The sequence below is a fragment of the Corvus brachyrhynchos genome, unplaced genomic scaffold (genome assembly GCF_000691975.1).
Source record: "Corvus brachyrhynchos isolate BGI_N302 unplaced genomic scaffold, ASM69197v1 scaffold175, whole genome shotgun sequence".
Classification (NCBI taxonomy): domain Eukaryota; kingdom Metazoa; phylum Chordata; class Aves; order Passeriformes; family Corvidae; genus Corvus; species Corvus brachyrhynchos.
In genome coordinates this window covers 3,339,749-3,356,139 of record NW_008238448.1, presented here as the reverse complement: position 1 = coordinate 3,356,139, position 16,391 = coordinate 3,339,749, and the positions used below count along the sequence as shown (strand labels likewise).

Here is a 16,391-nt window from a genome sequence, read left to right as displayed (position 1 = left end):
CTTCCTTTTAATCATTTACTTCAAAGGCTTTACTTTGGTTATCTCGCCATACACTTACGTGTACATAAAACCAGTTAAGGCAGGATCTTTTGAACAGATTTATCAGTTAATAGTTGAGGCTCCTGTACTTTATTTCTAAACACGCTTCAAAATATTTTTCTAGTGGCTAAAAATTAAACACAAATCTAACAGCTGACACTCAAAAGAATCCCAGCCACAGGAATTTGTCTAGGAAGGGAGATAAAAATCTCATCATGCGAATGCTCCCAGTTTGCTTGGTTTTCTTGTGTCTCCTTTGTCTTTGTGGATCAGAGGTAAGATACGTTTTATTGTGTTAGCAGTAATTTATTAAAACCTTTAATAAACAGTTTATTGTTATAAAAGCAAAACCAGTTGAGTTTTTAAAAAAAGTTTCCTTTCATAGTATTTGTGTTTCATACATTTGTTTTAGCCCAGCCTGAATGTGTGAAGCTTGCTATTTCTCTTTCATGTTTTGATTCTATCCGGGGCTTATGCTAACAGGTTTCTGGAAAATATTTTAATTATGAGCCTATCCTAAATCAAATTTGCAAGCAAGGCTGACCAGAGAAAGGTGCTGCAATTTTCCCTGCCTCCCTTTTTTGAGAAGCGGGATTGCAGCCTTGTAACACGGCAGCGTGGTATGTCCCACTGCCAGAAGGTTTGCTGCGGGTTGTCTTCGGGCAGAAGTGCCCAGGAAAGCCGGTCTGGGCTGAGCATTCAGCACAACCCAAGTCTTTCAGAGAAGTCCTGAGATAAAAATCAGCACCTGTTGTTCCCGGTGAGGAGGAACACCTAACACAGTATGGGAGTTATGCCAAGCCGGATCTGGCTCGCAGTTTGGATCCTACTGACCCCAGAACAGCAGGAAGAATTTAATTAGATTATACAACCGTGAAAAGGAGAGGTATTGGATTAAATTCTGCCCCAACAACATCCTCACTGACTTTACTGTGGCCAGGATTTCCTCATGAGAACTTTAAACTTCAGCTCTATTGATTCAGTTGACTCAGTCAAAGCTGATAAATCACATTCGAGGACTAACGTTTCTCTCCCATTTTCACACAGAGCCCATCCATATATATTTTTCATGTTTCATCATTCATACTACCCACAGATCTTAGTAAGCAAAAGCATCCAGCCAGCACTGAAGTCACCAGAGAGCTGCACAAACACAGGTGCAGAGCCACTCACCCAGAGGCTGTCAGAGGGAGGGGGTCAGAATCTGTATCTGCAGTCCAGTGATGGCCAGCAACCACCCTGCAAATCCACTGCTGTGCAAGATACAGGAAAAAAGTTGATAAGGAAGAGCATTCAATTTTCAAATTGCTTTCAGATACTTGAGATACTTGTTATTTGAGCACTCATATGGACTCTGCAAAACAAATCATTAATTATAGATTTATTTGCTAGTAAGTAGTTCATAAATACTTACTGGTGATATTTAAATCCAAAGTCAACCAGGCCAATAAAACAAATCCTAGGAAAAAAACCCCCAAATTGCTATTTTTTTCACTTTCTGGTGCTTAAATTCCTAAATGTTTATAATCTGCTCTGCACTTCAGTTGATGTTTGAAAAGTAAAGAGTATAAAGTTTGGGGGAGATCAGTGAGAGTGAACATCACACCAGGTAAATGACCCAAAAAGAAAAAAAGTGTTCAGGAAAACAGGAAGACAAGGTGGCCAAGACAAGGGGATAAACACTATAAATGGCATTTAGCAACTTTTGGTTAGATTGGAAAGGCTTACGAATGGACACTTGCTGAGGTCAGTGAAGAGATCTGCAAAACTCTTGATGCAGTCCCTAATCTTGCTTTTATTTTAATTTTTTTTTTTTGTGTGTGCCTTGCAGAATGCAGCATTTAATGCTGAAAAAACCCCCTTTCGACAGGTTAAGCCTGCCCAGCCAGCTGAGCAAGACACCTACCTCATAAGAGAATGCTTAAGCAACCAATACACCCACAAGTCCTGTAAAAAAGTTTTTTGTCAGCCATGGGAACGATGTGTGGAGGGAAAATGCCTTTGTAAGCTTCCCTACCAGTGCCCAAAGAATGGCTCTGCAGTTTGTTCCACCAGTGGAAAGAACTTCCGTACCTACTGTCAGCTGAAGAGCTATGAGTGTCAACAGCCCAAAGCAAAGTTCCTGCATAAGGGAACATGCATGCCTAAAGGTATTAACACCTCCTTTTCCAGAATTTATCAGTCATGGGTGGCTAAGGAGATGCTTACACTATTTACAGCTCAGAAAGTCTGTTGATTTTCTTGCACTAGTAACAAATCAAACAGAAAATGAAAAGTCACTGAAAATGGGCAGTATCTGTTGATTTTCATAAAAAAATAAAGTGATTGACAGGCCCAGGTCATCCTCCTGCTGATTTTGTTACACAGATTGCTGCAGGCATTTTGCTACACAGGTCATAGAAGCAGGATCTGGCCCTCTCACTTCAAGTATTATTGGTTGGTTACCAAAAGTCCCCTAAAGAAGGTTATTATACTAAAATGCAACCTGTTCTTGGTAGACGTTCAGGTACTCTTATGTACCCATTACCCTCATTTGTCCTTAAACTGGCATACTCTGAAAAAGTAGCAGGCTCAAAGACACAAAGTCAATGCTCAGAAAATTCAGGAATAATACCTGAAACTTCAGATTCCCAATCTAGTGTTCTTTCCATATGAACTTCAGCTGTAAATACAAAATCAGTCCTGATTTGGTATTGTGCTGTCTTTCTACTAGATACATCTATATAATATGATTTTGTTTCGGGATTTTTTTCATTTCTCTCTTTTTTTTATGTTTTAAGAAACATTTTCAGTCTCTCTGGGTCATGAAGATTCAAGTTTGCTTCGAGTAAAACCTGTGAATCACAAGGAAGAAAGTTTTGTATGCGCTAGTGAGTGGACTATGAATGAAGCAAATGTGGCTTGCAGGCACCTTGGCTTTGAATTGTAAGTCTGGGGAATTTATCTCTGGATAACTGCAAGGGATCTGAAAAAGTAGTGATGCTTACAGAAGTGTCAGTCACAGCCAACTGTTAAAACAGAAAACTCATGAACAGTGTATTGGCTACAATATTCTGATAAAACTTCTTAAACTGACACCTGAGAGTGAGAGCCAAAACAATTTTTGTGTTCTGTTACAGGTTACAACTATGCAAACCATAATTGTTTTACTTTAAAATAAAGATGAAGACCAATTGGAGGTGTTTTCTCAGGCCTGTGTTAGGGAAAGTGCATGGATGGAGCATCCCCAGGTAGCTCTGAGCCACGATCTGTGTGCAGAGAAAGGTTTCTCAGGACAGCTGACAATAGGGTACAGCTCTGTTTTGCCACTTACACCAGCCAGACTAACAAGAACCTGAACATGGGGTTTTTCCCTTCACCCCTTACCCTGCTGCCACTGCTTGCCCTGGCCCCAGGGATGGCTGAAGCCCCACAGAACTTGTTTTTTTTCCTGTGACCACACTGATGACCCAAGTTGCATATTCAGCTCCTCATAGAGTCACCTCTGTATCCTGTACATAATAATTTTACACCTGTACAACTAATTTAACTTAGGTAGACTTGCTTCCCCAACCTTATGGAAAAAAACCCCTAAAAATGTCCCCAAAAATCTGAAACTGCTATTGCAGTGCCTCTCTGGGTGAAAAGGAAGTATTTCCTAGTCCTGATCAGTGTAGCTTTAAATAGCAGATAAAGGTTTGCCCTGGGACAGAGTACTGAGCCCTGGAGTCTCACTGAAAGCCTCTCTAGTTACTTATTTACTCGATCCATATTTCTTTAAGGTAGGGCATACATACACTGTTAGGAGAATACTGCTCAGGTAAAACCAAGAAAGATGAAAATTTATCAATCCCAGCCGTGCAGTGGCCTGAGCTTCCTCAATATTCACTGGTTTTGATGGCACCAAGGATAGCTGACCCCATGCAGGATGGTTTCCAGGTTATGGCTCACCCATGTCCACACAGAGATAGAGATCTGAGCTTACAAGTTTTGCTGCATAAGGAGACTTTTCTATCCATCATGATACACAGTGTCTTTCATAGAGCTACATATGGATTTGGGGACAGTTCTAGGTAGCAACCTGCAAAAATTAGCACTTTTTCTTCCAAAGTAAACATCTCCCATTTACCCCTAGACAACTCCATGGGAAATCTGCTCTTTTTCTTAGCCATGACCAAAATTCTTTGACATTGAGGGAAATCATATAAATTCTAAACAATAAAAGCAGTGCACAATCCATGGTGAAATGATATAATTTGTTATTATTATTATTATTTGTATCTTCACAGAGGTGCTGAATATTACCAAACCAATTCCAGCATCACAGAATCTGCCTTAAATTCATTGCACTGTCTGCAAATAAGTTGCAGGGGCCTGGAGACAAGTCTTGCTGAATGTCACACAGAGATGAAATCAAGAGATAGTAATGAGGGACTTGTTAGCCTGCAGTGCCAAGAAAATCTCAGAGGTTAGTAGTTCTTTTAGTTTATTATCCCTTCGGTGTTTTTACATTTTAAGTTTATTTTAAATAATGAGGACCTAGTTTGCTGAACTCTCAGCCACAGAAAACCTGCACTGAAACCCTTTGATTATTTTAAATCATAATTTTGCATACTTTAAGATAATTGAGGCAATCTGGAGTCAAGACAGTCTTGAGTTTGCAAGTTTGAAAAATCACTGTTGCTCCTGAAGTGTTTTTACAGGTATTTCCCCAAAGGAAAATTATTTTACACATGGTTCTGTTTGTTCCACCATCCCTTCCAAGGGTACCAAGGTATATTGTATCCCACAAGTCTTATCTCTCCCGGGTTAACTGGTGGGCAGCCAGGTGACACTGTCGTGCTCACTGAGGGAGGTCCATTAGCACACCAGGAGCACTGCAGCCACACAAACATGGCTATGGTGAAACTGCTGGTGTCTCATGGGGGGTTTAGGACTCCTCAGTTTCTCACTGATAAAAGGGGAATCAAGGCCTTGTTTAGAATTCTAACAGCTTTTCATTCTCTGCAGTGAGCTTTCTCTGGGACTGCTGAGGATCAGCCTGAGATGCTGCTGACTAGAAAAGCTATGAATCATCTCAGGTTTCTCTTACAAAAGTAGTTATTCACAGGTTCTTGATGAGTTCTTTCTAGAGGAGGAACCTCCATCATCCTAGTTCCTTGAATCATTTGCAGTGGGTTTGAACTGGTCATTTCTGGTTTAGTCCTTGCCAGTCCTTTCATTAGAAGAAATTAAATTCCCTTTTGCCGGACTACTGGAATTTGGAGGAAGAAAATAAATGGTCACACTGAAACCCTCATGAAAAGGCAAACAAAACACTAAAAAAATATTCCTATTTACCTGACTGGGCCCCAGCATACCTACTGCTGATAGGCCAAACTGCTGACAGAATCAAATATGCAGGCAGAATATTTCCCTGGGCAATTATGAACCTACAGTCAATTCCACACTAACTTCATTTTCATCTTGCTGCACAGTTTGTTCAGATGGGGAGTTTCAATGTGTCAACAAGAAGTGCATTTCTCTGAATAAAACCTGTGATGGAATCAATGACTGTGGAGACCTGAGTGATGAACTGTGCTGTAGAGGTAAGAATTTCCTTTGTCAGGTGTTTCGTACAAATTTCAGCAGAAAACCACCCACAAAGAATTTTTACAGTGATGTAACAGCTAAATTCTGTTGTCCAGTAAGTCACTACATCAAAGCAATCAAACCATAGTTTATGTATAAGGAAGGGCAAAAAAAAAGGCATAAAATACAGTTTTGAAGCAGGCAAGTGATCTCTTGAGAATCTGGATTTCCTCAGAGGATGAGGAAATAAAATGAAATTATTTAGGAAGCCGTTAAAAATTGATACAAAAAATGAGTCCTGTTAGAATGAAAATGTATTTTTACTTGGAAAAAATCAATAGTAATTAAACGACACTGGTTTTCTAATGAACTATCTTTAAACCAAAGGAAGATCTCTCTTAAATTTATTACTAATGCAAGATCATCCATGGAACATCTGTGAAGAGTTCCTGGCACATTGCTTGTTCATGAGAAGTCACTCTTTCAGCATCTGCAATTCCAGCTGTAAAAATTCTGATTAGAAATGAGGAATGGATCTAGCATGACCTGAATGCAGGAGAATACTTCCAAAATTTGGGTTTCCAGTGCCCAATGCTAAGGTGGATTACAAATCCCATCATTATCCCTCCATAACCTTAATTTTGTAGTGTTACAATTGTAAGTAAGATTAATCTTATAATTGTGGAAACATGGTCACAGAAATTTTAGAAAAAAAAATAAATACATGTGATTTCATACATCTAGTAGACATTTATTTGGATTCCACATGACAAAAATAGTGCTGTTTCAGCTGAATGGGCTGAAAACAATGCTTCCTGAAATCAAAATAAGTATTTCAGTTGAGTTCAGTGGTCTTTGGATCATATTGGGATATCTGGATACTTTTAGAGAACTATCTTATTTTCTATTAAAGACAAATACCTTAAATTGTAGATTGACGTGAGATTTTAAATTAGCTCAGAAGACCCTGCCATGAATTCAAGCACTGCTTTGCTTTTGATAACATTCAAAGGGATCTCAAGATTTAAAAGGGAAGGGGTTCTCAGGTTTATAATACCTTTTCATATAACCAAGAGTTTTAGAAGAAGTAAATTATTACATCCAGTCTCTTCCTAAAAGGACTCTTGATTCCTAACCCTGCATTTAGGCATTTAGCGCATGCAACCAAAACTCAGCTTGGTCTCTGATTTGGGAGGGTGAGATTTGGCACAAGCATCATCAGTTCCTCATTTGAGGTGATCAGTAACGCTGGTGAAATTGGAAGTCTTTTGGCTGAGGTTGAGTGTGGACATGTTATGGAATGAAACTGGTATGGACTGACACCAAGTCTAGCAGTACAGTACTGCAGTGGTAACAGGGATCCACATTTTTCAAGTCTTATAACTTCAAGATTTAAAGTGAGGAGAGCCAAGTATTCATTTTGTTTACATGCACAGAGCTTGCTTTTGTAATCTCTTTATGAACAGCCAGGTCCCATGTAATATGGATATACATTTGGTTTATATTTTAAAAAGCTCTCTGACAGTGTGAGGTTGCTGAACCAAATGATCCTGTGATTTACATTTGTAATTCTCCTGTGTTACAGAGTGCAGAAACAACAGTTTCCACTGTCGGTCAAATATCTGTATTCCAAATAAGAATGTCTGCAACAAAGATATCGACTGCCTCACAGGAGAGGATGAAGCTGGAGTTCTCTGTGCAGGTTTTTTTCTGAAAGATGTTTTTGTTTCTTTCCTTTCATTCAGCCCTAAACTAGAGGCTGCACAATGCATATTATTATACTATTTATTATGCAAGAATCAGTCTTCCCTATGTTATGTTATGCACAGGAGGAAGAAAAGGTCATACAATTTTATTTCCTTTCTTTCTGGAAAAGAATGACAAGAAAACTAAAGGAAGGAAGAAAACAGATGATGGTTTTGGAAGCTTAAGGCAGATTATGTCTTTTGTTTAAGTGGCCAGCTATCAAACTGGTATCCCTTAAGAAAGTGTAGAGAGGGTGAGCAGGAATACTTTCCCCACAAATGAGGTATTCAACTAGTTTGTCAATATAATAATTCTTCTGTGCTGTTCCCCTCTCTGTTGAAAAGATTATGCTTTGTTTTAAAATCAGAATGTTTTCCTTGCTCTCATAAGAGAAAGTCTAAGGCCAAAAAAGTAAAAACTATTGGTAAATGGTAATTACTACAGGTAAAGTGAACTCTAAATGTAAACATTACTGTCAGTGACATGAGAACAGACGCAATGCTCAGCCCCCATTTAAGGACTGAATTCAGTGGGCACTTTGTTTGAATAAAAGCTGACAAACCAGATTCAGCAAGCATTTAATTTACCTCTTGTGTTGAATATCCTCCCTTACCCCGTTAAAGGAGGCACACAGCATAATCTAAATTGGGGGGGAAAAAATCAAACAAAAACCTGTTACCTAATGCTCCTTTGGTTTTTAGAAAGTTTCAAAGGTTGATGGGGCAGGAGAAATTTTGGTGGTTTTTGGTAGAGAAGAATGGGACATCTCTTTAGAGATCACAAACAAAAAAAGGCAGTTTCTCAGGGTTTCCTGGAAGAAGGGCTCCCTAGGCTTGGAAAGTGAGTAGATGTTGTGTAGTTATAAATGAGTATCTGCTGGCTGTAGGTCATTTTTAGGCTGAGGCAGCCAAACAGTGCCTAGCAGGAAAGGAAACAGCAGGCACCAGGCTGGAGAGTATTGCTCTCCATGAGAACAGTATGCCCTTATGCATTTAAAATGTGTTCCACAATTTTGGCACACAGACATAGATTTAAGTAAATGTCTGCCAATAATTTTAGTGTTTTGTTATTCTACTATAGGCAAAGAAGAAGTTGCTGAAAATGACAGTATGGATGAAGGTGAGTGTAATTAGCCCTCCAAAATCAACAGCATACCCTCTTATTAGTGACTTTCTAGCTGCCAGCCAGCTCCTCAGATCCAGAACACTCAGATATTTTGACTTTGTGATTTACTAATGTACACTGTGGGATTTACTGTTGGTCTCACTTTTCACTGATTTCAAGAACGCGGTAATAATTCATCCTGGCTGAGGACCTACATCTGCATGTTTTGGCAACTGGTGAACTCCCAGCTGAGGTAAACTCTCAGCAAACCTAGGGGAACATCCTTAAAATTATTTACCGGAATGCAAGCAGCATTGGAAAAGGGAGAGAAGTAATGTGATGCTAAGACACAAACAATTTTCAAAGCAAAGACAGATGCCAAAATTTTTCATCTTTGTTTTCCTCCTATTTCAGCTGCTGGCATATTTGCAGCACTCAGATTTTCAAGATAAAGATAAGCCTGTCTCCAAATAGAGAGAATGTATACCTGAATTCTGAGATACATTTTTCCTTTTTGTTAAAGAAAGAAAAATGATAAAGACACTTCTTCCCCAAGTGCACTGCGGTGTTAGAAATCACACACTAACTCGACGGAAAAGAATCATAGGTGGAGAGATTGCAGGAAAGGTAAAAAAATAACCTTACCAGATATGAGTTCATTCAGCATTGCTTTAAATGGGCATTATTTGCCTTCTGTTAAACTTAAGGAAATAACAAAATCAGCTTATGCCATGTTTTGCAGCAGTAGTGGCATTGCCCTGAATGAAAGTAAAGAGAAGCACAATTTATAAAGTAAAATATGGAGTTACAAAACTGAGCATTATAGTACAAGTAGACACTGAAAATTACTCAGAAAAACAATTAATACTACAGCTAAAAATAACAATTCTGGCAAAATGGAATTAAAATTTGCGTCTTTAAAAGACAATACAGCAAAAGTGTAGGGTCAGACCCTACATCTGTTTCTCTGACTACAAGGGGTTTCATGACTGAAAGCTGGAGGGAAGGAGGCATTGCACCAAGTCAGAAGATTGAATAAAATTACTGAATTTTAGTATATAAATCCTTTATATCTCATGGAGCCCAATTTACAACTTCTGGATAGCAGATCTTTTATTTAAAATCAGACATAGTCAAGGAGATTAGGTGATACCAAGAGATGTTTTTCCTTTTATGCACTAAAAGTTGTACAACTGCAATGACTTCTCATTATTTGTGTTTGTTGATTGAATAGGGTGAATTCCCTTGGCAAGTGGCAATTAAAGACACCAGCAATGAAGGTTCAACAGTGTACTGTGGAGGGGTTTATATTGGTGGCTGTTGGGTTCTGACTGCTGCTCACTGTGTCAGGTAAAAACAAACTCGGGAATTATTTTCTTACTGCAAGGCAAAAAGATTGTTTTGGATATTCTCAGCTACATGTTTGTTAATTTCTATTTGTCTGTTGAACAGAACAGTTTAAAATACCGACTCACCCACATGAACAATGAGGAAGATTCAGGGAAAATAGAGTGTTTTGGCAGTGAATAGAAAGATAAAAAGTAACAATGAGTTTGAAGAGACATGGCATACTTTAGTCAGATAGCAGACAGGCAGGAAAGGTCCACTGTAGCCACTCTGCTTGAAATTAAATACAAGGGACCTCTTCTCCATCTCTACCTTGGGGAAGTCCAGGATCTGTTCCCAGAGAATGTCCCTGGGGTCATATATTCCCCAGAACAAGCCAAGAGCAGACATGTAAGATTTGCCAGTCCCATCCACATCTGCTTACTCTATTATCAGAGCAGCATAAACACCTGGTTTCTTTTTGTCACAACACTAAACAGAGCCTGGCTTTAACATCATTTTCTGCATTAGTTGCAGTACTCAGCATGTGTCACCTGTCTTGAATTTGCTACACTTCAGAAAAACTTGGGCATTAAGTCCAGAAAGAAAATATATGTCTCTAATGTGAATTTTTATTCTACAGAAACTTCGATAAAATGCAACAGTTTACAGCTTTAAAACAGTTGAAATGTAAGTTCTTGTGTTTATTTGGCTGGTTTTTTCCAGGGCAAATCGAGTCCATCTCTACCTTGTCTGGGTTGGAATGCTGCATACAATAGACCACGACAAAGAGACAAATACTTTGAAACTAAACCAAGTGATAATTCATGAAAATTACAATGCATCAACTTATGAAAATGACATTGCTCTGCTGGAGCTGAAAAGTTCTCAGCATGGAGAATGCTTCCTGGAAGACAACAGCATGCCTGCCTGTGTCCCCTGGTCAGAGTACATGTTCAAGACTGGTGACACATGCAAGGTTTCTGGATGGGGACTAGAGAAAGGTATTTGGTTTAGTGCTTGCTACAGGAATGTATTATTTGTATAACTCATTTTCTAATTGCGATGAGCTTTTATTTTGAAAAGGCTGAAGAATAGTTGTGCACAAAGCAGTCAGAAGAGGCTGAGTACAGAAAATGTAGGCTGTGGTTTGGCACTCAGGTATCATTGTTGGGTTCTCTTTTCTGTACTGCTTCCTCTGCTGTTTCAGCCACTTAGTAGATTGATATGGAGGACATCTCTGGATGAAAACTACCCCAACAGTAAGAAATTTTCCTTTTGTCCATCTAATAATTGTATTAGCTGTCGAGACCTGTTAACAACATGTAACAGATGGTGTTTGGTAGCTCACGGGGGCCCACAGTCACAGCTTGTCCTCTGTCCCCTTCCCAACAGGATCTGAGCTGCAGCCAGCAGTCATGAAACTCAGCACATGTTGTCACTGCCATGGTTGGGTTTAGCCCAGAGAAGCTTGCACAGAGACACATAAGCCAAGTATAATCATGCTTTCAAAGATTTGGGAAGCATTTGTTTTGTATCACAGCGTTCCAGCCTGGTTTTGAGGTTCCTCCTCTCCATACTCAGTAGCATCCACCCAGCAAATGCAAAGTTGGGAATTGCTAGCAAACAGACAGAACAAAATAGAGCATCTCTTTAGACTTGTGAATACATAATTCACCTGTATCTACAGTAAGTACTCCACAAAGATAGAGCCAAGTTGGAAAAAAGGTAATAAGGATGAATCACAGCCACATCTCCATTTCACAGAAAGCAATATACCAGTTTCCAAGTGCCTGGAAACCTTGATATGGAAAACACAGGAAAAAAAACCCTGAGGGATACAAGGAAATGGAAAGGGTGAAAATGTCACATGAAAGTACTGTAGTTAACACTGCAATTACACCACTCTGCTTTTATTTTGAAATATATGGCCAATATATTGGGTAAATGTTAGTGGCAGTTTAAGGTTTCTGGTTTATAATACTGAAGATAATATTCTCTAAATAAGTAAATTAACTAACTTTCAAATTATTATATTAAATGTGTCTAATGTGTACTTACAATTTTAAATTTTGAAAATATTTTTTTCTTTTCTAGATTACAAAAAACAATTTATCCTCAAGTGGGGAAATGTTAATTTATTTCACAATTGTTCTGAATTGTATCCAGGACGATTTTTTAAAAAAATGGCATGTGCAGGTAAGCATCAATTTTATTACTATAATTTCTACCATCAAGGTCTCAGTTTAGGCCAGATATACTGGGTGGGAATCTTCCAGACTTAAGGAAGACAATAAACCAACTACCACAACACCACTGTTGGCAAAATGTCAGCCACTGGAGCCTGTGGCATCCACCATTATATACGTATTCATAAACAGAGTTCAGATGACAGCATGACAAGTTTCTATGATTATATGGGCAAATTTTTGCATGTAATTTGAGTTATGTTTTCTAAATACACAAGCACTCTACAGCCTACTGAACCTCCTACCTTTACTCTATTTGATTCTGATTCAGCAACATGTTTAAGCTAATGCCTGTCCTGGAACACACAGCCTGTTGACTAGAATGTAACTATTCATCTGCTTAGACATTTGCCACTACCACACTGCATCCCAGGAAAATACAGTTAACTTTGCAAACTTAGAGTAGTCTGGCCAGGAAACTGGTTGCCACTCGTAGTATTAAAATGAGGATTTTGAATACACATTTTTGCTTCTCAAGTGACAAAAAATGTTGCCAAATACATGACTAAAAGAGCAGTGAGTATTCAACTTACAGGGCAGATGGTTTCAACTGTTAAATCAAAAAGTAAAGGCACTATTTAAACAAACTACTCAACAAGAAAATAAAAACCATATATGAAAGCAAAATCATTCATGATAAATTCAGCATGTCATCTGTAAGATACGGGGCTTATTTACTGCACCAATTCTGTAACTTATCTCTTTTTTCTTCAGTATATTTCAAGTGATCATACTTTACTACAAGGGGATAATGACAATACCACATGAGACACATTCAGAAAGGGGATATCTGGGGTTAACTTTCCATCCCTGATGCAAATAAAAACTTTAAGGGCTGGTATCCACAGGAGTTAGTAATCCAAGCATTAATTAAACTGATTAAAGGCAATAAAATCTTGTTTCATAGGATTAGTAATCCCAACTGTGAAAAGTTCACGTAACTCTTTCTCAGAAATGTAGAGATTCAAAAAAGAGGTTACATTTTTAAAAGCTTGGGGAGTCATGCTTTGTATGGACTCCTTCATACTAGGACAGTCAACCAAGCAGAAAAGTATAGTAAGGGTGTTAGAAATCCATAAACTTTTACTGAGTATATAGGAAAAAAGCAAAAATCACATTCTAGCTCTGTAGCAGCATTTCTGTTTATATCATATCCATCTTGCTTCATTTTTTTGGAAATAATTTTCCTTATTTGCTGACCTGCAAATGAGTAGGTTTGTGAGCACTGAAGCATAAAGGGCACTGGATCCTGCACACTTGTGCCTCAGGGCTGCTACCTGGTGTTCCTAAAGGAGCACCAGGTAGCAGCCCTGGGACCAACCATGCAGTGGGGGCACTTACAGACAGTTGCTCTCCCTCTCATCCCAGGATTCATGTGCTCTCCTTCTCATGCCTGCCCATCTGTTTTCATAAAGCTGGTAAAGAAAATAATTGTACAGATGAGACTGCACAATGCCTTACTGGGTAGAGAGGACACCAAAGGCAGACACAGAGGCGTACACATATTATTATATCTTCACTTCCAAAGGAATCAGTCTACAAATCTTTTTACATTGTTCCATCTTTATGGGCTACTTCTTATAGCTGGCAATGTGGCTGAATTGTTCCCTATTGCACTGGGTAAAACAAGACTGATGAAAAAGCAAATGAGAATTTGGGCCAGCCACAAGTATAAAGAGAGGCCCTGCACTTGAAATGAGAAGTAAGTAACAGACTTGAAGAGATTCCGAATCTCCTTTACTGGTGACCATTAGACAGACACCTGTCAGGAAGCGACAAACCTGAAAAATCTCCTGAGCTCTGCCTTGTGTGCCAGCTTGTATCTTAACTCAATTTTGCTTTTTATTTCCTCTTCAGGTACTTATGATGGCTCCACAGACAGTTGTAAAGGTGATTCAGGAGGCCCCCTGGTCTGTTTTGATGCAGAAAACGTGGCCTATGTCTGGGGTGTTGTGAGCTGGGGTGAGAACTGTGGGGAGGCTGGTCACCCTGGCGTGTACACGCAGGTTGCCAGCTATTATGACTGGATTAGCCACCATGTGACAAGGGGTCTCATCTCACGGTACAATGTCTGAAGCTTGGAAAATGAAATGCTTCCTTCAAATCACCCATGCAAAAATAGTCCTTTTTCACAATCAGCAGTCATGTAACTTAGCAACAAGCAGTACAAATCTTTAAGGAATGTATTTTGAAAATTCTTAACCCTCTATGAATATCACAATTTTGCAGAGCCTGTGGGAAGAGAATTTTACAGGCACAAGTCCACAGCAAAAGTCTCTAATAAAAGCAGACGTTAAAATATCTTTTTCTTGTTATTTTGGATTTTTTTCCACTTTTCACATTGCATTTCAGTTGCTGTTGTTTATCTAGCTAAAAGAGACAATAATACTGGAAGCAGTGGTTGGAAAATGACTGCACTGGCAATATGTGAACTTCACAGAAAGGACAGCAGCCAGGCTGCTTTAAAGAACTCACATCATCTCAAGGTCTAAGTCACCAGAAAGCCTCAGGAGGCTGCCTTGCTTGGCACTTGATTCCTCAGGCTTATTGCAGAAGTAGACTTCGGACCATCTATTAATCCACAGATTGGCTATGACCATGAGATTTGTTGCAATGCAACAGTTACTCAAATAATAAATCTGCTTGCTAGTTTTTGCAGCTACAAACTTAGACAATTCATATCTAGTTAATATACATCATCTGATCATCTAGCCTGGGGCAATTTTTGTAGCTCTAAGTTTTATTAATTTAACAGCAGCTGGTCACAAACAACAAAGGAATTTTAAAACTTAAATCTCCAACTTAAATAAAAAGCATCTTTACTATCTTAAGATCCCTGTGTATGTATATATATTTCAGGTATCCAGCAAACTCTTAACACCAAGTAGAGTTTTACTCTACACACTATCACACACTGTATGTGCATATATATATTTATATCCACACACATTTTATATAACAATACAAATATATAAAAAGTCAATACCTTAAACATACAGACTTAATTCTACAAAACCAAGTAGGAGATCTAAAATTAGGCTCTTTGCTGTCATAAAGAAAACATCAGACTATACATAATACCCTCACATTCAGTAAGAGCTCCACACAAAAAGTGTGCAAAAATTCTTTTTGAAGCAGTAGAATTTGATTTGTGGATTGGTGCCATCAACACAAAACTCACATAACTCCAGCCAGTTGTATGAAAATTTTCAATAGCTTTAGAACATTCTTCACCGTATTCTAATGACAAATACTTCTAATATCTATTTTACTTTATTCCTCTAAATTAATTATCCTGTTGAGTAAATGGCATATGTTTACACAACACAGTTGTTGTGATAGTAATTTTTCTATAATTCACCACAGTCAGACAACAAAAATTTTTACATTTTCATTGACTTTTCTCCATCTTCCAGACTTGTAAAAACCCCACATCAGCATGAATTTGTCATGTAAAGGCACTGTCAGGCACCAAAATAATTAAACTAAGAGTATGAATTGCTTCTCTGGACCCCCCCCCCCCCGTCAACAAGGTTTCCTGTTTAGGAAAGCATTTAAGTATATTGCTACACAGAAATTATTTTGCTGAATTAGGGTCTTGGTAAAGAAATCCTAAATAGGAAAAAGCTGAACAGGTGTACAAAGAGCTCCCTCTTTTGTTTGACTTAATTTTTCTCTGAAGAACTATTTCCACCGATTTCTTCAGTTAACTACATATAATATTAAATACTGAGACTGCAAATAAAAAACCCCCAACACAGTAGAATATGTATCTTTATGCTCTGTCTGATCTGAAAGTCTCTTGGTTCTCCTTCCATTTCCTGTTCTTCTTTACATGTTACTTTTGACCTGAAGCCAAGTATTGCTTTTTTCTGAGGAATTCTACACAACATCAATCAGAGTTTTCATTACAAAATTAAAACAATTTTCACGTGCTTCCACTTCAGCTCATCTGTGATGCATCTAGCATTTAAATATACATTTTTTTAAAAATCTCAAAACCAAACACGATATTTACCAAGCAAGTTCATTTTGGTCTGATTTTTCTTTTGAACAAATCAAGACGGGACTTTTACCGTTTAATAGATACACTTTCATTTTGCTCTGTTTTGCAACCTCGCCTTGCACTTCTGACGATGTCATGAGAACCACTCACACGTGTAAACATGACCGGGTCAGTTTCCTTCCCACTGAACATCATCACGAAATTCGGTACCTCCCGGGGCCCTGCTCAGCCAGCGCCAAGGTGCCAAGGTACAAGGGCAGGCCCCGCTTGCCCAGGTTTGGAAGGCCCCGCACGGCAGAGCGGACACGGCACAGGGGGCACGGCACAGGGGGCACGGCACAGGGGACACGGCACTGGGGACACGGCAGAGC

At 38.8% G+C, this 16,391-nt stretch overlaps 1 protein-coding gene across 2 annotated transcripts; it reads left to right on the top strand.

The window, feature by feature from the left end:
• The first annotated feature begins 154 nt into the window (after window positions 1-154).
• CFI (complement factor I) lies at window positions 155-14,317 on the top strand. 2 transcript variants are annotated; one of them, XM_017736814.1, is made up of 12 exons: window positions 155-314; window positions 1,910-2,189; window positions 2,820-2,964; window positions 4,308-4,486; window positions 5,496-5,606; window positions 7,175-7,291; window positions 8,416-8,454; window positions 8,963-9,066; window positions 9,674-9,789; window positions 10,492-10,769; window positions 11,863-11,964; window positions 13,872-14,317. In XM_017736814.1, exons 1-12 carry the CDS (start codon window positions 255-257, stop codon window positions 14,087-14,089), a joined length of 1,749 nt encoding a protein of 582 aa, XP_017592303.1. In that variant the 5' UTR covers window positions 155-254; the 3' UTR covers window positions 14,090-14,317. The 2 variants fall into 2 exon arrangements, with proteins under 2 accessions (XP_017592303.1, XP_008633837.1); XM_008635615.2 differs by having other exon boundaries at window positions 1,871-2,189.
• The last annotated feature ends 2,074 nt before the right edge of the window (window positions 14,318-16,391 follow it).